This window comes from Vulpes lagopus, chromosome 1 (assembly GCF_018345385.1).
Source record: "Vulpes lagopus strain Blue_001 chromosome 1, ASM1834538v1, whole genome shotgun sequence".
Classification (NCBI taxonomy): domain Eukaryota; kingdom Metazoa; phylum Chordata; class Mammalia; order Carnivora; family Canidae; genus Vulpes; species Vulpes lagopus.
The window spans coordinates 169,349,566-169,372,680 of NC_054824.1; the positions used below are offsets into that span (position 1 = coordinate 169,349,566).

Below are 23,115 nucleotides of genomic sequence, written 5' to 3' on the forward strand. Positions count from 1 at the left end.
TCCCCCAATAGTCTTTCTTCCCTCATCTACACCCTTATTCCATCTCTGGACTCAACAGATGAAGATTCTAGAAAATAAGTCCTATCAACTCATTTTTTTTTTTTTTCAGAATTACATGTATTCACTAAAACTTTCATCTCCTACATAATAATTTAATAATGTTTCAAGTAGCTAATTTTTTTTACCTAAGATGAAGTTACTTTCAAAGCTAAGGAAATTTAAATCTTTATGTATCTCAAAGAAAGGACTATAGGCATTATATCAGTATCTTTCTCTTGTGTCTCTCTATTCTAGTAGGAATATGTACAACAAACATCAGCCATTCAAATATAAATTATTCCCATAAGATTAATGACCAAATTTGTTGAAAACAAAACAAAACAAAACCTTAGACTCCAAAACAAAAGCTGAATTAGGGCAAATAATCTCTGTAACTTATACCCCATAACCTGACAGTCTGATCTGATCATGGTATTTACGTCAACCAAACTCTCAAACGTTCCTAACACCACACTTTATTTAGAGTTCCTCAAACACACTGCCCCCAGGCATTTCTTTACTCATTTTGTTCCTCAGTCTACTACATTCTTCCCTTCATTCTTCATCCCATTAATCCTACTCATCTTTTAAGACTGAGCTCAGAGATTCAACTCTGGAAGCTTTCTCTGAACTCCCCTGGCAAGAAAAGGTCCACTTCCTTCAGTACACAGTATACTCTGGCATCTCTGAAAACATTTAACATAGTTATTTACCACATTATATGGAAATATCTGTGTAACATCCATCTCCCCCAGAAGGCCACTATCCTAAGGAACAAAAATCAGTTCATTCATTCTTATATTCTCAGGGCCTAACACTGGCATCTGTAAGTATTCCATAAATGTTTTGCAAAAACAAAAAAGCATGAAAACTATTGAATACCCATTACGTACACTGTGTACTTAAAAATACTGAGACATGGTCTCTATCATACCCAGTCTAGCTGCAGAGATAATTCACTTATATAAAAAAACAGATCATTACAAATTTAAGAAATTATATATACCAACTAACTAAGAGACAGGAAATACTACAAAGTTCAAAGAGTGCAGAAATCACCAGAATAGAGAAGTCTTCACAGAGAAGGTGAAAATTAAGATAGTGCAGGACAGTACTTCCTACAGGGAAAATGGTCTGGGAAGAGAGATAAAAGCAAGAATGGATAAACTGTGTTTAGAAGGCAATGAGAAGATTACTTTGGCTGGCAGTGTCAGTTCTTATGAAAATGTAACAAGATATCATGTGGCAGAAGTAGATAAGGATCATTTTATGGAAGACTCAGAATGCCAGACTAAGGAGTTTAAATAATGGAAAGTGACATACAAATGTTTTGCAGGAATATTAATGCAGAAGCAATGTAAAAGATCAACTGGCAGGGGGACAGGTGGATTGTGAAAGAGAACCAAAATTTGCTGAACATATGTAAACCTTTATTGTTTTAACACTAACATCAATTTTGTAAGATCAATGTTCCATTTTAACAAGAAAGAAATCAAGACCCAGAGATGTTGTTAGTTCAAAAACAGAGACTACTGGGTGATGTTTAAAAACCCTAATCAATGCTTTCTTCTTGCTACTTGCAAGAGTTGTAGGCAAGGAATCAGGTGGAAGACTATTTCAACAGCAGGGGCTTAGAACTGACAGTGCCAGACATGAAACAGGAATGCATCATTTCCAAAAGCAGTTTATGTATAGAATAGTCTGAGGGCACTGGAAAAACTCAAAGATGACTGCAAGACTTTAAACCTGGATGGGAAGATGGGGAGTGGCAACACCAAAACCAAAGAGCAAAATGAAGAAGCACGAGGGATATGGGCAGAAAAGTAAAGATTAAGTGTTGAGTTTGCTACAACAGAGACTTCTAAAATTAGGAATGTCCAGAAAATAGATATGCAAAATTACCAGATTAGTCAGTGCCCGAGGCTAATTTTCAGGCACTATCCATAACTAATGCTCACATTGTGCTTACTATGTGCTAGAACCATACCAAGTACTTTGCAAGTTAACTTGCTTGAGCTTTATAACTCAACGAGATAAAGATTATTATTATTATCTGGAAACTGAGGCACAGAAAGCTTAAGGAGCTTATCCAAGGTAACACAGCCAGTTAAGCGGTAAAGCTATGATTTGAATCCAGGCAGCTCTGCCCCAGAGACGATGCTCTAAACTACTATACTCAACCTACTTTGTTATGTAGTATTTTATGTCTGTGCCTATTTCATTAAATAGTTTTAAAAAACTCTCTGAATGGCAGACATGATATCTTATTCATGTGTCTCCCCAGGACCTAACACAATGATTTATACTAAACAAACACTTGATAGATTTTAAACAATGATGATGTGGTGACAGCAAGTGGATGGGATATCTGAGGAAAAGAAACACTGAAAGAAGAGAAAAAGAGGCATAGGGCTATGCATTTCTTTTTTGCCACTGATGAGGCAAGGCAAACCAAGAAAACAAAATAAGATAAAAGGCAGGATATTCAGAATCATGGAATCTCAGTGCTAGAAACAATAGACTCCAAGAACTTCCCTAAGGCCCCTGTGTATAAACCAAAGCATCAATGAACTAAGTGATAATTACGTACTTGTTTGTGGGGCCTAGTAAAACTACTTGACAATAGATTCTCTTTTTATCCTCAGGGACCTGGGATATATACCTTGGCCCAAACTGAATGTTTACTTGTGGCAGGGATGAATGGATGCATACCAGAGGGACACAGAGAAACAGAGAAAAGGGAAAACGAAAGTGTCAGTATAAGAGAGAAAAAAAAATCAGTGGTTGAATCTGGCCATTAGTTCTTTGGCACCTTTGGAAATACCAATCCCAATAAGGTGATAAATTAAAATAGCTGAATTATAAAGGATTAAGGAAAGGCGGATGGTAAATAAAAGTAAAAACAAAGTATAAGGCAAACCTGAAATTGGTAGCCATAAGAAATATTTCTGGTTGTCACAAATGGGGGTGAACGATACTGGCATTTAGTGGGTAGGGGCCAGGGATGCTACTAAAACATCCTATGATGTGCAGGACTGCTCCCCACAACAAAGAATTGTCTGAACCCAAAATGTCAGTAAGTGCCACAAATTAAGAAACACGAAATGAAGAAGGAAAAAAAAAAAAAAAAACTGAGACAAAACTGCTACCTAATCTAGAGACTCCTAAAATTTTCTTAAACAATTTCTTAAATATCTACTCTTCCTAATGACTAAAAATTGGGTCTAAGGGAGTGAAAACAACCTTCCTAAGGAGCTCCTCTTACATGTTAACAAGAAAGGAGTGGGTTACAAGTTCTCACTTACCATGTGTGATAGGTTTGCCAAAACTCCATCCCTGTATATTCCTGCAACTGATTAGCCGTTCTTAGTTACAATCTCCTAAACCACTGATAAGTCCGTCCATAACAATTCAACAACTAAATTAGTTTGATTATAAAACTTAAATGACATGTGATGACTATCTGCCAAAATACCCACATAAAGATGAGCAATCCACTACCCAAAAGACATATGCTCAACAGTTTATTCTCTGAACAAGATCAATGAGGTCAACAAACATGCCTGAACTTTCAGGTACTCATTCATGCCACTAAAACCAAAAATCTGAAAGGCTAGACAGCATTAGAGATGTAGTTGGAGGCTGCAAACAGTATTAATCCACTATAAAACAAACTAGCTCTTTTAAAGTCTGAACCACCATCCACCCCAATATTGCCTCGAGAAACTTGCTACACTAGTGAGTCCAGATCTTACTAGAGCATCTTAAAAAAAACAAAACAAAAGCTCAGCAGTTGTTTCATCTACCATGAAGGTAGAACACAGCAGCTGTTAGACAGCAACGAAACATAGTCTAGGACAGGAAGTATACATTTTGAATCCAACTGAAACCACAAGGGAAGCAGAAATTAACTGCCAAAATAATTTAGCCAGTCAATATTCAAGCAGGTAAAATGCTATTAAAAAAACCATTGTAACAAAAAAAAAAAAAAAAAAAAAAAACAGAGTTATAAGCCGAGAGAGAGAGAGAGAGAGAGAGAGAGAGAGAGAGGGAAATTTTTTCTCCAACAGTTTTACCATGTTTGGTAAATCAGTCATGTTTGGCTGATTTTTCTGGGACCAAAGATATTTTATTTTAAATCCTGTGCAGGAAGGGGCGGGGCTGGGGAGACTTCTTGACCACGTGAATTAGAAACAGCATATGCTATAGGATTCGTGCGCGCGCTACAGGATGTCTTAAAGCTTCTAGAGTTAGTGCACGCCCAGCCTAGAATTACCAGAATCTTCCAGAACCTACTTAGTATACATATTCCTCCAAACTGCTCCCACTAACTTCTCTGCTCCTCTCCCCAAGCTAAAAGGCTTTTTGGCTTGCTACTTTCTCCAGCCTCATCTCTACCTTTTATCTCCCCATGCCCCAATATTTAGATTAACATTTTTTATCTTAACAACTTACTGGATATTTTAATTAGTATATAAATGATAACCATTTTTCTGCTGTTTCAGAAAACCACCTTGTGGCTGTTACATTATTTCTACCTCTGGCAACAAAAGTTTCTGACAAAGAAGTATGCCACTGGAATGCAGCCTCTTTGCTTACAGAATTATCATGTAAAAAAAATTCTAACAAAACAATTTGTAGACATTCCTTGTAAAGAGGTCTAACCCCAGGGATCGACCTGTAAAACCTACAGCACAGGAAGAAATTAAAGCAAAAAGACAAGAATAGGGAAGGAAGGAAAGGAGAAAAGCTGGAAGGAGTACACAGTACCAACTGCTGTCTCCCACAACAGCAGCAGATGTCATTCAGTGCTACCTGTGCCATGTTTTAGAACAAGATTTGACCTATTTGACTGGTATTCCCTCTGGCTATGATTATTCTAATTTCTCAAGTTCCCTAACAACTTTGATAATGTCTTCCCTGTGTGGTACTTCAATACGTTCTCCATACCTGCTTTTCTAACTTGATATATGAATTCCCATATTTCTATTCCCTAAAATACTATTATTTATTATTTATTTTTATTTTTTTAAGATTTTATTTATTTATTCATGAGAGACACAGAGAAAGAGAGAGGCAGAAACACAGGCAGAGGGAGAAGCAGGCTCCATGCAGGGAGCCCGACGTGGGACTCGATCCCGGGTCTCCAGGATCATGCCCCGGACTGAAGGCGGTGCTAAACCGCTGAGCCACCTGGGCTGCTATTATTTAAAGCATGATATACATCACTCACTCTCTCATCCATGGTCATCGTTACCTTTCTCCCACTCCTATTAAATGAACAATATCCAATATACCCTTTTCTTCTACTCAACAGAGGTGTCAAAGTCTTTAAAATCTATTTTTCTTTCTTTTTTTTTTTTTTTTTTTTTTTTTTTTTTTTTTTTATGATAGTCACAGAGAGAGAGAGAGGCAGAGACATAGGCAGAGGGAGAAGCAGGCTCCATGCACCGGAAGCCCGACATGGGATTCGATCCCGGGTCTCCAGAATCGTGCCCTGGGCCAAAGGCAGGCGCTAAAATGCTGCGCCACCCAGGGATCCCTAAAATCTATTTTTCAGGACACTCGGTTGGTTCAGCGGTTTAGTGCCTTCCTTTGGCCCAGGGCGTGATCCCGGGGCCCCAGGATGGAGTCCCATGTTGTGCTCCCTGCATGGAGCCTGCTTCTCCCACTGCCTGGGTCTCTGCCTCTCTGTCTCTCTCATGAATAAATAAAATCTTTAAAAAAAAATCTATTTTGTCATAAATGGAAAGAGAAAACATTGACTTTTTCTTCAATTTGAGTAATAAATTTCCAATGATATCTAGTCTAGAACCCTCATATTTAAGACCATTTCTTACTTTTATAAACGTGGGTAAGTATTCTCAAACTTATTCATTTATATAAGAGTCTTGTCCGTCTATTTCAAAATATGTTACTTCTCAAAAAAAAAAAAAAAAAAAGACAATTCTCTTTCAACAAAAAAAAGTCATCACCCTGTCTTGCCTAGAACATCACCTTCTTTCCCAAACAGAAGATAGGTTTTTCTTTCCTTTCATCTCCATTCTATTTCTACAACTCAAGACTAATTCAGTCCCCTTTGACTTTACCCCCTCTATCTTCATCTTACTGATGCTTTTTACTTATCTCACTCTTCTAAAACTGCCATCTTACTCCCTGGTTTGCCACCACCCTGCCATTTCAACACCAGACACCTCAGCTCATTTACTCCAACAAATTAATTCAGCTGGTACAAAGCTAATTTTCATCTACATAAGATCTGTGGCTATGCAGCTTAAAAATTGCTCAGTCATGGTCTTACACCACTGAGAAAGGTAGGCAACAAAACTCTCCCTAAAGTCAAGGTCACAAAGAATAATTGCTATTACCCCAACCACACTTGTTCAGCAATACCTAGCATCCTTCCCAAGTTGTCTAAAAACCAAAGATTTGGTTTCCACAAAGAAAGAAAGTGAACATGAGGCTTCCCTGAAGACATTCTCTAGCCTCCTCACAGCAGACTTTAAATGCAATGATTATCTGAAGAGGAAAAGGGAAATTGGGGTTGATGCAAGTCTTTATTACCTCTTCCCCTCTAAGTCCCAGCCCTAAGACTTGCTTTATTTACATCGACTGGCTCTCAGGAATCCTTAAGAGACTCCAGGTCCTATGCCTGTTCAATTTTGCTTACTCAACTTTAGCTGGAAAATATAAGTTATTTAAACATGGTTTCATTCTTACTCTTTTCTCCCTCTTCAAAGAACTCAAATCACCTCAAGTGGACTACCAATGATTTCACAACCTACGGATAAGTCTTCCCTAAATACCATGATGATTCGTGAAATATAAAACAGATTAACAAAGAAGCCTCTCAAAGCCAACCAATCTTCCCATTAAAATTATCACCTCTCTCAGTCTGCTTTTCATACCTTTCTATTCCACTATCTCTAGTCCTAACTGCTCATTATCGCATTACGTAGATTCATCTCCCTACTGCCTATGAACACGAGAATGCTCTTCTAACAAATTATCTCAGATTCTTCATTGTTCATCCATTTTAACTATAAACTACAGATCATGATTCAAGACTCTCAAATATGGGGCACCCGATCTAATAGGTCTTCCTTGATCACCATGTCTACATAAAACAAGATAACCATATCTTGCTTTTTCCTCCTAGTTCTTGTCACCACCTGACAAACACGGTTATCAGTTCATATGTTTATTGATTGCATAATTATACTAGAATATACCTTCCTATGTTTATTCTTTTGTTCGCCATTCTACCCTCAGTGCCTAGAAGAGTAACTGACATATAGTTAGCTCTCAACACATATTTGTGGAAGGAATGGATGAGCCCAGACATGTCACACAGTATGGCTGATACGGAGTTGGAAGAGCTACATTTGAGTTAAAGAGCTTCCATGTACCAGCTATATGGTCCTCAACAATTTTTCCTTCATTGTGCTATACTTTCCTCATGTGTAAAATGAAGGGGTCACACTTCATCTATTAAAAAAAAAAATGTATTTAAGTTTTTCCAGGTGCATCACCCTATATTGTTTAACTAGACTAAACACCTTCCCTGGCCTTCCTATCTTCATATCTCTGTTCAGTTTCCTTCCATTTGGATTCCCCATTCTCAATCCACAACTGTCAGAATTATACTTATCCTTCAGGTAACTTAAAATGGTTTAAGTGCCATTCTCTCCTTGAAACCTAACAAACTATAAACTGTAAGGAGAGGGTGGAGTTCTTTTCTATTCTCAGCAGTTGGGACAATGCCTCCCATATAGGTGATCAACAAAATGACTGATGAATCATGAGTGTATGAATGAACAAATGAACAAAGGAAGCTTTTCCCAACTCCCCAACCCCCCAACTGCTCAGGTAATCTCCTGTCTTTGGACTCTCATGACACTTGGCGTCTTTTTGACACGTGCCATATTTTGCTCTGTGCTATTATTAATTTACTTGCCTAATACGCTAAACTGCAAATTCCTTAAAATTAAATACTGTCCTGATGGCTCCCATATCCCCCCTCTACAACATCTACCATAGACGTTTCCCACAGTTATATTTATTAAGTTTACCTGATATGTTAAACAACAAAAGGATAACAGCGAAGAAAAAGGACTGTGATAGAAAGATAGCATTCCAACTACCCTAAGGTCATTGGCCACACGTGTGTGGATCCTGTCACTGTTAAACTCAGGCATTCAAGTATAATCCAAAGATCTCATCATTCTCCCTTTTCCACACTTTGCTTAAGGCAACTATTACTACTTTCATAAGTAGAACAGCCACCCTCCTGTACACTTACTACTTACCTTCTCTTGCAATATGCACATAGATTATGCCAATCACACACATCAATACTTTTCACTTCACTACACAGCTAAAGTGACTTTTGTGCGCATTTCAGACTTCTACACCCCATTCAATTCCCTCCTCTACAAGGTATGAAACCATTGTTTTAAAGATCTTCCCATAAGCCTGCCTTAGTTCTGCTCCTGAAAGACAAAAAGGATCCGTTTTAAGATCTTCCTTCCCCTTTTTCTAAGAAGTAGCAATTCTCCCGAATTAACCTTGGGCTCTAACAACCTTTTAGTTGTCTGACATCAAGATTTTTGACCCTCTTACACCTCTCATTCTGCTTCCATGGAACCTTCCTGGCTGCACAATCGCTGGTGTCTTTCCTTTCGGTACGCCCTCACCACCACGTACCTGGTCCCGATGTACCTATCTGCCCCTTCCTAAAATGCTGGTCAGTCGCTCCCTTTACACCACCCCAGACCCACATCCCATACTCACACGCTCGGCACCCGTGCGTCACTCCACCTCCGACACCCAAGTTCCTTACACCACTCTTAACGAATGCACACGACTCTCAGAATGGTATCTTCCGACTACACTAATTCTAACTCAGTTTCTTCTGGGGAACCCAACAACACCGTCCATAGTACCTCCCTCTTTCCTCACTTCCTCGTCCATTACCCCTCTTTATGCTCTCACCTCCACCCCGCCAACTAACTACAGATGACATTATTCCTCAGCACTTTCAACCTAAGCATAAAGACTCGACTGGGGTTTCCAGCGGTCTCCCCCCCCACCCCCCACCCCCACCCCCCACCAGGTGTGCGGACTTCCACCTCGTCCTCGCCCCACGCGCCGCCCCACCCCACCCCCGGGGGCAGACTCCAGACCCACCCCCACTCGGGGTCGCGGCCCCCGCCCCCGCCCCCGCCCCCCCCCCCCCAGCGAGCCTGCGACCCCGGGGGGCGCGCGCGCACACACATTCTCACGCTTCCCTAACCTCCTTCCCGGCACCCGGACGAGCTGGCCGCGCTGGAACTCCGCCGGGCCCACGGGGGCCAGGCACTCGGGAGTGTGGGAGTGTGCCCGCCCCGCCCCCTCCCGCGGAGCCCCTCGCAGCCCCCGCCTCCCCACCGGGGAAGGAGAGGACACGGCAACTCCCCCGCCGCCCCGCCGCCCCGCCGCCGTGTCTGTTGCTCCGTGCCCCGACCCTCGACCTGCTCCCCCCGCGTCCGGGGCCGGCCTCTGCACTCACCGGAGATACTGCGCGCTCTGCAGGCTCATCCTCCGCCGCCGCGTCTTCCCGCGAAGCCTCTGTGGGTCTCTCAGGCTCCTCGAAGCGGCCCCGCGGCACCGCGGGTGCTGGCGGCCGCCGCCATCTTCCTCTCCTCCGGCTCCTCCTCGCTCGGCGGGGGGGTGGGGGTGAGTGAGGCGAGGGGGAGGGAGCGGGGAAAGCTGCTCTCGCTGCTGCTCCGGCCCGTGGGGCGCAGGGACACTCCGACCCGGGAGGAGGGAGGGGGAGGGAGAAGGGAAGGGGGCGGGGGGAAAGAGGGGGGAGAAGCCGAGGACGGAAGTGGGGGTCCCTCTCGCGAGATTTCAGCGGCGCCCGGCCCTCCCGGTGACTTCTGCTTCTCTGTGGCGCTGCCTCTTGGGATCCGCTAGCCGTGAGGCCCCTGTTCGGCGGCTGAGCGGCCTGCCGGAGGCGCTTGGCGGCTTCCGGCCGGTCCAGCCCTCTCCCGCGCGAGGGGGCAACCCCGGCCTCGCCGGGCACATCGAGCCCAAATCACCCGGGAGTTACACTCAAAGTCTTCCCCCGTCTTTCCACTCCACCCGATTCCTCGCTTCCTCTTTCCGCTCCTCCACGCTTCCCTACCGGAAACGCTGTCCGTCCCTCCTACAGTTCCGCCCGCCAGTCCCTCCACTCTAGTCTCCCCTCGCGCCGCAGAGAGTGACGCTCAGGACCCCCTCCCCCGCTGGGGGGCCCCTCCCCCTGCACGCCTGGAGAGTGTTGAAGGGGATGGGGTGGAGCCCGGGGAGGAAGAGAAAGGAAACCAGTCGGATTGGATCAACAGCTGCCATGGCAACTGGAGGCTGTGGTTGTATTGTCATAGTAACCAGAGTGTGCGGACTGGGTGACCCTCCCGGGGCGCATGGATTCCCGGGAAAGTGCCCGGGGTTCCCCCTTGGCTTCCCTTCCGCCTGAAAGCCTCCCCCAGGTCAGGAATCCGGGTGATCTCCCGGGCGGTGAAGTTCACTTCCTCTTCCCTTTCCCCTTCCCGCAACAATGGGGGCGGGGTGGGGGCGGGGGAGGAACCCCGAGGCGTTCGCCGCGGGCTTCTCCACCCGCCTGCGGGCGGGAACCACCCCCGGCGTCCTCTCCTCCCCGTGCGGGGCGAGGAGAGGCCCGGGGCTGGAGGCGGGCGGCCGGGCGGGCGAGGGGCTTCCCCGGGACTGCGGCGGGCGCCGCGGGGCGGGGTCCCGGCCGGCCGGGGGCCCTGAGGGGGGACAGCGGCCCCCGACGGCCCGCGTTCCTGCGCTGCCCGGCGGGGGCCGCCCTTGCCGAGCCGCCCACGCCGCAGCCCGCGCGCCCGCTGCGGGGAGGCCGGAGCGAGTGGGCGAGCGCGTCGCGGAGGACTCGGCCCGGGGGTTCCCTGCACGCTCCGTATCCGCCGGGTCCCAGTAGTGTCCTGGAGACCCTGGGCCCTGCCTGGCGCGAGCTTCCCATGAAAGGCATCGAGGGAAAAGGGGAAAAAAAAAAATCCTTTTGAAAGTCTGTTATTTGCATTTGGTATCAGATTTGGGGCTAACAAGCAGAAATGAAGAATGGGGGGGGGGGGGTCAGTAATGCTGTGGATCCTGATGCGTTGAAGGACGTCCTGGGTGGTTGACGAGTCGGGTCTTCGGTGCGTCCTGGGGCGCCCCGTGGGCAGCTTTGCCAAGCACTTGCGGGCGTGCGGGCGTGCGGCTGTGCAGCCTCCCCGGGCGGCCGCCACGTGGTTAACGTGGGGTTTACCCGGCTGTGTGGTCTGCGCTGGGTGTGGGTCAGACTCCTGCTGTCTTGCAGACTTTCAGGATCCTTCCCCGTGACCACACCTATTACAGGAGGAGACCAGTGTCTTTCTGAGACGTCGCGTACATACACGCGTTTGGAGGAAATACATTCCCAAGGATAGATGATCATTAACGAAACGGCGAGTGAACTCTGCCCTTGGCGTGCTGTGTGCGGCTGGGGGCCCCGTGATCCCTGGCTGCGCCCACGCGGGGAAGGAGCCACCTAGTGAGAGGGCCGCGGCCCCGCGGCAGGTGCGTCTTTCCTTCAGCTCTGGAGCCCGAGGATGGAGAGGGCTACGCATGGCCCCTAAAATACCCTGCGTCTCCTTCCGGAAATGTGTTGGTCAGGTCTTTAAAAAAAAAAAAAAAAAAAGACTTTAGCCAGAATAAAAAATTCTGTTGGGTAAAATAATGATTCCCTTAGTAATCCCCGCAATAACATCTTTGATGTCTGGCTTATGTCGCCAATAAACAGTATTTGAGCGTTCGTCATGACACCCCTGCCAAGGGATCTAGGAGAATATTACTGTCTGCTCATTTCAGAAATAAGGGAGCTGGGATCCGAAAGATGAATCCCGGGGGCACCTGGGTGGCTCAGTTGGTTAAGTGTCTGTCTTTGACTCAGGTCATGATCCCAGGGTCCTGAAATGGAGCCCAGTGTTTGGGCTCCCTGCTCAGCAGAAATCCTGCTGCTCCCTCTCTCTCTGCCCCCCCCCCCTCACTGGTTCTCTCTGTCTCTCTCTCCCCCTCCCTCCCTCTCTCCCCTAGCTCTTTCTCCATCTCTCCGGCTTGCTTCCTTTCATTCTCTATCTCAAATAAGTGAATAAAATCTTTTTTTTTTAAAGACTAATCCTTTTCTTTTTTCTCTAGACATTTACTGAGCATTTATTATATTTCAGGCACTGTTCAGTTTACTATGGACACCATGGTGAAAAAGGGTCCTGGGGTCCCTGTCTTGGAGAAATCCACCTTCTGGTAGACATAGCAGAGAGTGGAGAAGTGATTAAGAGTGCGGTATGGTGGGTGCTGTCATTAAGGTAAGAACAAAGTACTTGGGGTACACAGAAATATAAATAATCTTTATATTTTATAGCAGCTTTCCTAAGAGTTTTATGCAGTTCTTCAGTAGCCTTACGATGTCCCCACAAACTGGATAGAATAATAATATCAATGCTCATCTTGAAAATGACTTTTGAAAATCAATAACCTCAGAAAAATTATGACCTAGAATTTACATATTGCTTAAAGTACATTTTCCAATCTCACCTCTTTCTACTGCCCCCATCAAAAGACTTATAGAGTACAAGTATCTTTATGCAATAGAGTTTATTCACTTTTTTCCCCGCAGATACACGTTACATCTAAACCGAAAGAAATTAAAGAGAAACTTACTTTGTCTATTCCGACCTGATTTTAAGGGTTTTTTGTTTGTGCCTAAATGATTTTGTGGAAAGAGCATAAGCTAGCACACCTGAGTGTGCATTCCCCCTCCGCCCTCCTAGTCTCTAACCCTCAGTTTCTTCCCTTTTTTTTTTTTTTAAGATTTTATTTATTTATTCATGAGAGACACACAGAAGCAGAGACACAGGCAGAGGGAGAAGCAGGCTCCATGGAGGGAACCCAGTGTGGGACTCGATCTTGGGACTCTGGGATCATGCCCCAAGCCAAAGGCAGGCACTCAACCGCTGAGCCACCCAAGCGTCCCCTTCAGTTTCTTCCTTGACCAAAATGAAAACATTACCTATTACAAGGTTTCTGTGAACTTTATTGATGATATAGGTGACTGAGTATAACTGACATATAATGCTGGCACTTGACAAATGTTAATTTTCTTTTTGCCCTCTTATTTTTATATCAAGCTATTATTGTTTTTAAATTGTAGCTTATCTACTCTTTGTAATATTCATAGGTCTGACCATGCACCCAAATCTGTTCTTTTTTTTTTTTTTTTAAGAATTTTATTTATTTATTCATGAGAGACAGAGAGAGGCAGAGACACAGGCAGAGGGAGAAGCAGGCTCCATGCAGGGAGCCCAACGTGGGACTTGATCCCAGGGCTCCAGGATCACACCCTGGGCAGAAGGCAGACACAACTGAGCCACCCAGGCATCCCCCAAAATCTATTCTTATTCAGTGCTAAAAGATTTCCTCTCTGATCACAGAAAAGACTACAATATCAGGGGCCACTTCGGTGGCTCAGTTGGTTAAGTGCCTGTCTTTGGTTCAGGTCATGATCCCAGGGTCCTAGGATCAAGCCCCGCACCTGCTTAGTGGAGAATCTGCTGCTCCCTCTGCCACTCCCTCTGATTGTGCTTGCATGCTCTTTCTCTCTCTCTCTCTGTCAAATTGACAACAACAACACAAAGAATACAGTATCAGGATGTTGTGAGTCCGATTCTGGAGGGTTGAAATTTTTAAGTAACTGTTTATCATTAAAAATAGCCTAATATAGGGACCCCTGGGTGGCGCAGCGGTTTGGCGCCTTTGGCCCAGGGCGCGATCCTGGAGACCTGGGATCGAGTCCCACGTCGGGCTCCCGGTGCATGGAGCCTGCTTCTCCCTCTGCCTCTCTCTCTCTCTCTCTCTCTCTCTGTGACTATCATGAATAAAAATTTTAAAAATGTTTAAAAAAATAGCCTAATATAACTGCATTTTGGCCCAAGTAAACAGTGTCCAGTTTTCAACCAGACACCAAGTACTTGCTAGGAAGCTACTCTTAACATTCCTACCAAATTTACCCAGAGCTTCAGAAACCTGGTAATTAATACATAGCAAGCCTCCTCCCTTTTTTTATAATAACAGACATCTCACCCGACCCATGAAACTATAATGAGCACTAATTTATTTTAATATTTAGCCTACATATTCTGAATGTTTCCGAATCATGTACACAATTAGGTACTTAATAAATTTGTTTCTATTTTGACGAACAGAATGATTTATCAACTGTAGCATTCAAGTATACAATGTTTGTGAAGCTAATCCCTGCTGTCCTCAGTACCACACCTCAGACCATGGAGCTAAGTGATTCAATCAAAAAGAAATGATTCATTCTTTTCAAATAGTGAGTCAGATATAAACTGACATTTAAACTCAGGTCTCCTGTTGCTCAAGATTTCTTAGACCAAGGGTCAGCAGACTTTCTCAAACAGTTTGCCAAGTATATATATTATTCACTCATTCCTAAGAAGGAGTCACTGAGCCTAAAATGAAGCCTTGCAGCCCAAAATCCTAGAGAAGAAATTTGTGGTTTGAGAGGCAGTGAGGTAACAGAATGGTAGTCAGAGCTCGTTCTCCTCCTCCATTCTAATATTCACTGAGAGAAACTTTATTAATCTTCAAGAATTTCTTCCAATTCCCAATCCCTGGGAAAAAACATCTTAAAATCTTATCTGCTAATTTAATAGACACAGACCATCTGGAGAAGACAAGAAATGCTCATAGGAAAAATGGGAGAGTATTAAAATTAAAATGTTAGCTGCTTATAGTCTCTGTGGTCCAAGGGCCTTAGTGTTCATGGAACTCTGTATTACTACAAGTACAATGTTTCTGAAGCCATCTTGATGTACCTAGTTGTGAAATTAATGTGTTTCATGTAAAAATCTGTTGTATTACCCAGAAGCTGCCATTTTTTTCTTAAAATAACCAACTAAAAGAAAAAAAATCTTAATATTTTATTGTCTGTACTTTCCTAATTTCTCTAGGATAGACTATATTTTTGAGAACAGAGAATGTGGTATATTCTTTGTCATTTAATCTTCTTCAAAACCCTGGGAAACCACAAATGAACACATACCCACATACAGACCTTCTTCTCTCCCTTTCTTATTATCTTACCACCTCTATTTGCAATTCAAGTTAAGATATGATATAGATGTAAAGCAGAGAAACTCAGCATATAAGTTTGTCACTTGAAGACGTACTAAGGATACATACCCAAGGACTCTTCTGCTTTGCTTAACTATTCTAGGATCTTTTCCACATACCAGAAATTTAGAGTTTGTCCCATATTAATAAAAATTCTTAGTATCATTACTAGAGATAAGAACACATTCCAGAACAAATTAAATGGTAAATTAATATATTTTTGTACTCTACATTTTAGTCATAGTAAGCTTTTTAAAAACTTTTATTTACAGAGCACCTGGGTGGCTCAGTGGTTGAGCATCTGCCTTTGGCTCAGGTTGTGATCCCAGGGTCCTGGGATCCAGTCCTGCATCAAGCTTCCCACAGGAAGCTGTTTCTCCCTCTGCCTGTCTCTCTCTTTCTCTCTCTCTCTCTCTGTCTCTCATGAATAAATAAATAAAATCTTTAAAGAAAAAATAAAACTTTTATTTCCTGGCTTAAATTCTCCACTGATTTTTCATTCCCTTAGAATAAGGTTCCTAATCCTTAAGATGGCCTATGTGATTTGATCCTTGCCTGCCTCTTATCTGACATTTCCTGGCATCACCACTCTTGCCACACTGACCTCTTAGGTTCTGTAGTAGAGTAGCATTCTTTTCTACCCAAAGACTTTACACAAACTGTTCCCTTATTTCTCCTGGACCAATCTTCCCCCTTCTCATGTTTCAAACCTAAATTTGAAATTCTTTGGAAAAATCACCTCTACCCACCCTCACCCCCAATCAGGCTGGATTAGCTACATCTATTACATATTCCCCCAGCACCCTTCCCTTCTTCATAGCATTTTTTGTTTGTAATTCTTTTTGTTCAATGTCTGTTACATCTAAATCGGCTATAAAGTCTGTAAGGGCAGGCACAGGAACTGTTTTGCTCACTCCCCTAATTGGGTGCCTGATATAAGGGGTGCTCAATAAATGTTTGTTGAATCAATCCTAGGGAAAGAAAAAGTTTGGACCATGGCTTTCATATAAATATTTAAAATTCCTGACCACCTAACTATGGAATATAAAAGTAATCCCTAAGCAATAAGAAAAGAACTTCATTGGGCCTTCAACCCATCTGGGGAATTGAAATCTGCAATGATATTTAACAAGATGGAAGTTTTAATTAAATGAAATTTACTTAGGCAATGAGTAAAGAGCATACTTACAAGATTATGGATAACTTGTCAGTGATCTCACAGCAAAGTCTCATACTTCAATGTAGGAAAAAACTCTTCAGTATCCAAATCATTTTTATTTAACTTTTATTTCTGATTTGAGACTTAGGGAAAGCAGTCAACCCTTTTATTGTGTGGCAAAAACAAAACAAAACAAAACAAAAAACAACGCTGCTGGATGGCAGGAGAGAAAAGAGGCTATTAGCTAATCAGTAAATAGGGTAGAAAAAATAGATTTAAAAATTCAGAAAGAAAACTGAATCAGGGCAGCCTGGTGGCTCAGCTGTTTAGCCCCGCCCTCAGCCTAGGATGTGATCCTGGAGACCCAGAAGTCCCCACATTGTGCTCCCTGCATGGAGCCTGCTTCTCCCTCTGCCTGTCTCTCTGCCTCTCTCTCTGTGTCTTCCATGAATAAATAAATAAAATCTTGTCATAAAAAAAAAAAGAAATCTGAATCAGAGTAAATAATGGAAAACTCACTGAAATTGTATCTCTCATCAGAAAAGTGCCTATAAATTTCTGTCATTATTACTACTTTTTTTCTCCTGTGATGAGATAGGGCTAAATAAATTGAATTTAAGTTTGTTAAGGAAAGGGCCACATACAATTTCACAGTAAATGGTACATTTAAATTGTTTCTGGAGACAGATTCCTCAAGCTCAGTTAGATAGTGTATGTATCATACCTAGTAGTACTGGGCATTTTGTAGGCACCAACATGTTGTACTGGTCTTATTATCCATATGGGGTGAATCACATCTTCACTCGTTCAGCTTCATCCTCTAACACAGGTTAAACGTGTTTTTTTTTTAAATTAACATGAAATGTAGAATCACATTTATAGAAAGAAACACACTAGTTCACTGCCTCTAAATCATATGACCGTTTGTATCATATGACCAAGTATAAATTGCCAATGGGGAACACAGCTTTCATCTACTTACAGAGGATGTCTCAGTTCATTAGCAGTTTTATGCTAGAATGAGATGAGATCTGAGTCTGTCAAAGCTGAAGAGGATAAGGAGGCTCATAAGGAGCAAAACCAGCTGCTTATACTTTCCCCTACCCTCTCATTTCTTTTTTAATTTTATTTACTCATTCATGAGAGACACAGAAAGAGATAGGCAGAAACACAGGCAGAGGGAGAAGCAGGCTCCATTCAGGGAGCCTGACGTGAGACTCCATCCTGGGACTCCAGGATCACACTCTGGGCCCCAAAGGCAGGTGCTCAACCGGTGAGCCACCCAGGTATCCCTCCCCTCCCCTCTTTCAAACTGAAGTCTCTAGAATGGCTCTCTGGCTCATTCTCTCACTCTCTCTCAACCATTGGCCATAAGCTTTCTATTATATATCTCCCTTCCTTCAAGTGATCCAGTCCTTTGTCCAAGAGGACATGAATCATTTTAGTTCCTTAACAATGTCCCTGAGGTAGGACTAAGTCCTGTAGTGCATGCCAAATATTGAATGCCAAAGTTTCCAAAATGTAGGCAGCAATCGTCTAGGTGATATAGGAGGTTACTAGTGGTAGAAAGAAGTTGAAATTAATTTTCTCTAAGTATTTGTGGGATAACCAAATTTTAGCATTAAAGGGAAGTAGAAATCTTAGAGTTATGTGTTTAGGGTCTATGAAGAATGTTCAACTGATGAGCAATTCTTAGCTTTCACTGCTTTTTCAAGACAAATCTGAATCTAAACCAGTGCTTTACTTCTGGGAATCTTAATCTGGATATATCCTGATACTGAGGAGAAAGCTTGATGAGGTGTAGATCCTCTAGAATTTTAGCATTTAGTTAGTTATTCTTTCATTCATTTAATCTTCAAAAACATTGAGGGGGCATCTGGGTGGCTCAGTCGGTTCAACGTCTGCCTTCAGCTTACATTATTATCTCAAAGTCCTGGAATCAAGCCCTGTGTCAGGCTCCCTGCTCAGCAGCTTCTTTCTCTGTCTCTCCCCCTGCTAGTGCTCACTCGCTTTCTCTCTCTCTCTCTCTCTCTCTGTCTCTCTCTCTCTCTCTCAAATAAAAGAATAAAATAATTTTTTTTGTGTGTTGGATCATATGCTCATCACCGAGGAAGTGATGGTAAACAATAACAGTCTTGCTCTCAGAGTTTAGAGAACAGTTAAGGAAAACGGCGCTTATATTACAGAGTAATAATCTGTGGTAGAGGTCTTTGGAACCATTCCACCTTGAGATCAAGTGCAGGCGTGCAACCAGATAATTCACTTAAGTGTCCCACCCACTTACAAAGTCCTTCAGAATGAAATTTTACAGAGTTTATTGTTTCAAATTCTGTTGCTTAGCAGGAAAAGTAATATATTCAGTTCCACTGTCCAGAAAAGTAATGGAAAACTATAGCCAAAAACATTTTAGACTAAAATATACCTGAAAGATACAAAATTGTATCAAAATTCAAAACATATGAAGTATAACTACAAAATAAAATTGCATAGAAGAATGGTCAGAAATACAGTAAAGTATTAACAGCAGTTGTTTCTGTGAGGTGAGCTATTTATGGGTGATGCTTATTTCTTGTCTTTTTCAACATCTTCCACCAACCAACGAGCAAAGTAGATTAGTTGGTTGTTGTTGCCATTATTGTTAGGAGTTTCATTTTTTGCCATTGTTTTTTAAAGAATGCCTGAGCTATCGACCACAGTACAAGAGTTTAAAAGTAACATTGGAAATTGAAAAGGAAATAGATGAAAGATAAAGTAATAACTTCTCACATCCTGGTGATTGGAAAAAAGATCTTATTATCAGCAATTCTCAAGGCTTGCCTAATGGACTATCCAGGTGCTGATATTTTCATACAACCAAAAACTGATGGGGGCGGTCATCTTTGAAGGCATCATTACTGACCCTCTTTGGTAGTTTTGGATCTAGTGGGAACCATCACTACCTGAGAAAGATGGAATGCCCTAGATGGGATTCACAAAATAATCATTTTAGGTAATAAAAATCCAAAATTAAATCTTTACTTAACCTTTCTGCCTTCTTTTCCCTTGTTTTTTCTTTTTTCTTTTTTTTTTTTTTGAGATTTTCATTTATTTATTCATAGAGATACAGAGAGAGAGAGAGAGAGAGAGAGAGAGAGAGGCAGAGACACAGGCAGAGGGAGAAGCAGGCACCCTGCAGTGAGCTTGATGCGGAACCCCATCCCAGGACCCCGGGATCACACCTGAGCATGAAGACAGGCTCAACCACTGAGCCACCTAGGCATCCTTCTTTTACCTTTAGGTTTCTCTTCTCTTCCCTCAACTTTAGGTCACACCTCTGACCCCTCCCAGTTATATGACAACCGCATTTCCTCATTTCTCAGGAATGTCACCAGTCAGGAATCCCAACATTTGTGCTTTTTTGTTTTTTAGGGGGGGCAGTGAGAAAGAAAAAGAGTGGCTGGAAAACTGAATTGAGAAAAAAGCAAGAGTAAAAAAAGAGAAAAACAGACCATAAAGTCTGGAGCAAGAGGAAGAATTGAGGGATGAGCAAAGAAGTATACTTCCTGGTGGTAGTAATAGTTCTTAGCCACCTTCTTACTAGAATCTACTTTCCATGGGAGATATTAAAAAGAGATTAGATACCCAGTCCATCTTAAAAACAGGAAAGGGACTTAGTGACTTCTAAAACATACTTCCAGACTCAACAGTCTATGTCTTCTGAATAAGACTATATCTGGTGTTACTGCCTATAACCTGTGACAGTTGGACATGATTCTATATAATGATCTAGGTCAAGGAGGCTGGTATACACCTTAAGAAATTTGTGTATTGCCATTTGAAAGACTGATATTCTCCAAAACAAAAGGTATCATCTGAATTTGGCCTGTTGGTACAAAGTGGAATATTACCATACTCTTACGCATTTGGGTAAGAGTGAAAATACCATTTAAAGCATAACAATACAGGGGCGCCTGGGTGGCTTAGTTGGTTAAGCATCTGACTCTTGATTTTGGCTCAGGTCCTGATCTCAAGGTCATGAGATTAGGCCTCGAGTTGAGCTCTGTGCTCAGTGTGGAATCTGCTAGAGATTCTCTCTCTCCTTCTCTCTCTCTGTCCTTCTCTTCCATGAGCACACACTCACTCTCTCTCTCAAGTAAATTTTTAAAATCTTTTAAAAAAATTTTTTTAATTGTTAAAAATAAATAAAAACAATACAATAAAAACATTACAGTCCAGACAGTTGTTGTTAAACTACTATATACTCTACAAAAATTCCTTTTTTACCTCTCAGGTAACAGATTACATGGAACCTTCTAACTAAATCTAACAACCTCTTGTAAATTTTTCTGCTTTCAGACTTTATGTTTTGTTGGGCAATATGAATCATATTTTCTTTACTGAAACTATTTTTTATCCTAAATCTAATGATGTTTTAATTTTTTAAAAGAATTTACTTAACCTCATCTTTGATTCATTATATTGCTATGGCTCTGTTGATACCTAATAATGATTGGCTATAAACATTCCTTAAGTGGAGATATAATGACAAGACTTGGCCACTTATTGGATATGACAGAGGGAGAGGAAGAAACCTAGGCGACTCCTGGGTTTTTGCTTGGGAAATTGAATGGAAATAGAAAACACAAGAAATTAGTTGGAGAGATGTATGGATGTGAAGATAAGAATTTGTTTTAGACACATTGAACTACAGTTGCCTGGGACTGAGAATATCTTGTAGATCTGGAGAATTTGTGAGAAATCTGAGCCACAGTTGTAGATTCAGAATTATCAGCATGTAGATGGTAATTAAAGTTACTTGAGGGTTTTCAGAAAGCTTGCTGATGAAATGGGAGAGCTAGGAGAGGTTTTATATTTTAAAGAAGTGGAAGACTTCAGTAAGAAATGATCCAGGATAGAAAACTAATAGGTAAGAGAGGCTAAGTAGAGAGGAGCATGGCTTCTGAGGAAACAGGAGAAGATAGATTTTCAGGACACAGGACAGAGAGGGGAAATCTCTTTCCTAGTAGAATAATAATGATATTGTATTAGTGGGGTTTTCCTCCCACTATACTCACCCCTGTTTGTTTTATCTCATGCCTTTATAGATTTCAAAACTTAAGGTTATAAAATCATGTAGACTAAAGAATCCAGGACAAAGATTGATGACTTAAGACTAAGGCTTTCAGCACCAGAATATATATATAATTCCTCTAATTGCATACAGAAAATTAGAGAGGAGAGCAAAAAACAAGGAGACTTTGTACCCTGCCTCCCATCTGAAACCAGAAGCCCTGAGGAGACTTATAAATATTCTAAATAGATTTCTGGCATTTGAGAATAGAATAAAGACTTCAATCCCCATTACTATATAAAACCAAAGAAGGTAGAAAGACCATAGAGCTCCTCATATCCACAATGGCACTGGAAAATAGTTAAAGTAGTATTGTGAGCTCATGCTTTGGATTTCTTTGTTTTCTCCAAAAACTTCAATCATAAAAACATCTTCTATTTTTCATTAAAAGACATCTCTGGGGGATGCCTGGGTGGCTCAGTTGGCTAAGCATCTGCCTGTGGTTCAGGTCATGATCCCAGGGTCCTGGGATGGAGGTGGGACTCCTCACTCAGTGGGGAGTCTGCTTCTCCCTCTCCCTCTGCAGCTCCCCTCTGCTCATGCCTGTGCATTCTCTCTCTCTCTCTCTCTCTCTCTCTCCAAATAAATAAAAAAAAATTTAAAAGATATCTCTGGATTATTAACAAGATAATTTTTTTTTATTAGCAAGATAATTATCTCGACATCAGAGGATGAGTGACCAACGCAATTGAATTAGTGAGGATAGAGCTGTGGCCCTGATATATTGGGTCCAAAAGCAGGTAGAAGTTGGCTAGGACTTTGAGTCCTTCAGAGTAATGGAGATCCATGATACCCCATATAGAGTATGGTCCTTTAGGTCAGACTCACAATGAAACGAGGATTTGGGAAAAGCTATAACTTGCACCCTGAGCTAGAGTTTAACAAACACAATGAACAAACATACCAACTGCTGCTTGTCCCTGGTAGTGGAAGGAAGCAGAGAAATCAAGACTTGTGCCACTCTGTTTCCCAATAGCCCTGATAAGGAACAGGAGCCCTGAGACACCTAGTTCTAGACTGGAGGTGAGGGTCAGGAGTCTCAGGATCTACATGGAGGCTATACTAATTAGTAGGTAGAAAGAGAAAGCTACCACTTAAGATGAGCTGCAAATTAATACAAAAAACATAGTGGATGCTTCAACTTAATTTTTGTTTCATTGATCTGTTAGTTTCTAATAAAGATATATTTAAAATTCCTAATATACTTGTTCTACGTATTTTTTCCCGTAATTCTGTTGCTTTTTATTTTTTATTTATTTTTTTCTGTTGCTTTTTTAAAATTTCATGGTTATAGGATTAGCTAGATAGAACTTCTTGGTGATTTTTTATTATTTTTTATTTTTAATATTTTTAATCATTATGTGATACTATTAATACTTATTAATTTACTCTGTCTGATATTGATATTCTACTCCAACTTTCTTTTGGTTAGCATTTGCTCACTATAACTTTCTTTTTTAAAATTTTTATTTATTTTTTTAAAAAGTTTTTGTTTATTCATGAGAGACCCAGAGAAAGAGGCAGAGACACAGGCAGAGAGAGAAGCAAGCTCCCTGCAGGAGCCTGATGCGGGACTTGACCCCAGGACCCTAGG

At 42.0% G+C, this 23,115-nt stretch overlaps 2 protein-coding genes across 12 annotated transcripts in view; one reads left to right on the top strand and one right to left on the bottom strand.

The window, feature by feature from the left end:
• Nucleotides 1-9,711, bottom strand: part of SMG7 (SMG7 nonsense mediated mRNA decay factor) — a 94,837-nt gene extending 85,126 nt beyond the window's left edge. For 5 of the 7 annotated variants that reach the window (XM_041755609.1, XM_041755613.1, XM_041755586.1 and 2 more), the window contains exon 1: nt 9,590-9,706. Coding sequence is in view for 1 of the 7 variants with exons in the window: in XM_041755580.1 (XP_041611514.1) it covers nt 9,590-9,618 (29 nt within the window). In the remaining 6 variants the exon portion in view is untranslated. Of the gene's footprint in view, nt 1-9,589 lie in introns of all 7 variants that reach the window. The other 2 variants (XM_041755580.1, XM_041755602.1) reach the window with 2 other exon arrangements.
• NMNAT2 (nicotinamide nucleotide adenylyltransferase 2) overlaps nt 9,626-23,115 on the top strand; it is a 191,981-nt gene continuing 178,491 nt past the window's right edge. Inside the window, exons 1-3 of one of the 5 annotated variants that reach the window (XM_041755656.1) lie at nt 9,737-9,756; nt 11,437-11,637; nt 12,285-12,422. The gene's annotated coding sequence lies outside the window, so the exon portion shown is untranslated. Of the gene's footprint in view, nt 9,757-9,988; nt 10,551-11,398; nt 11,638-12,284; nt 12,423-23,115 lie in introns of those variants that run through there. The other 4 variants (XM_041755646.1, XM_041755636.1, XM_041755625.1 and 1 more) reach the window with 4 other exon arrangements.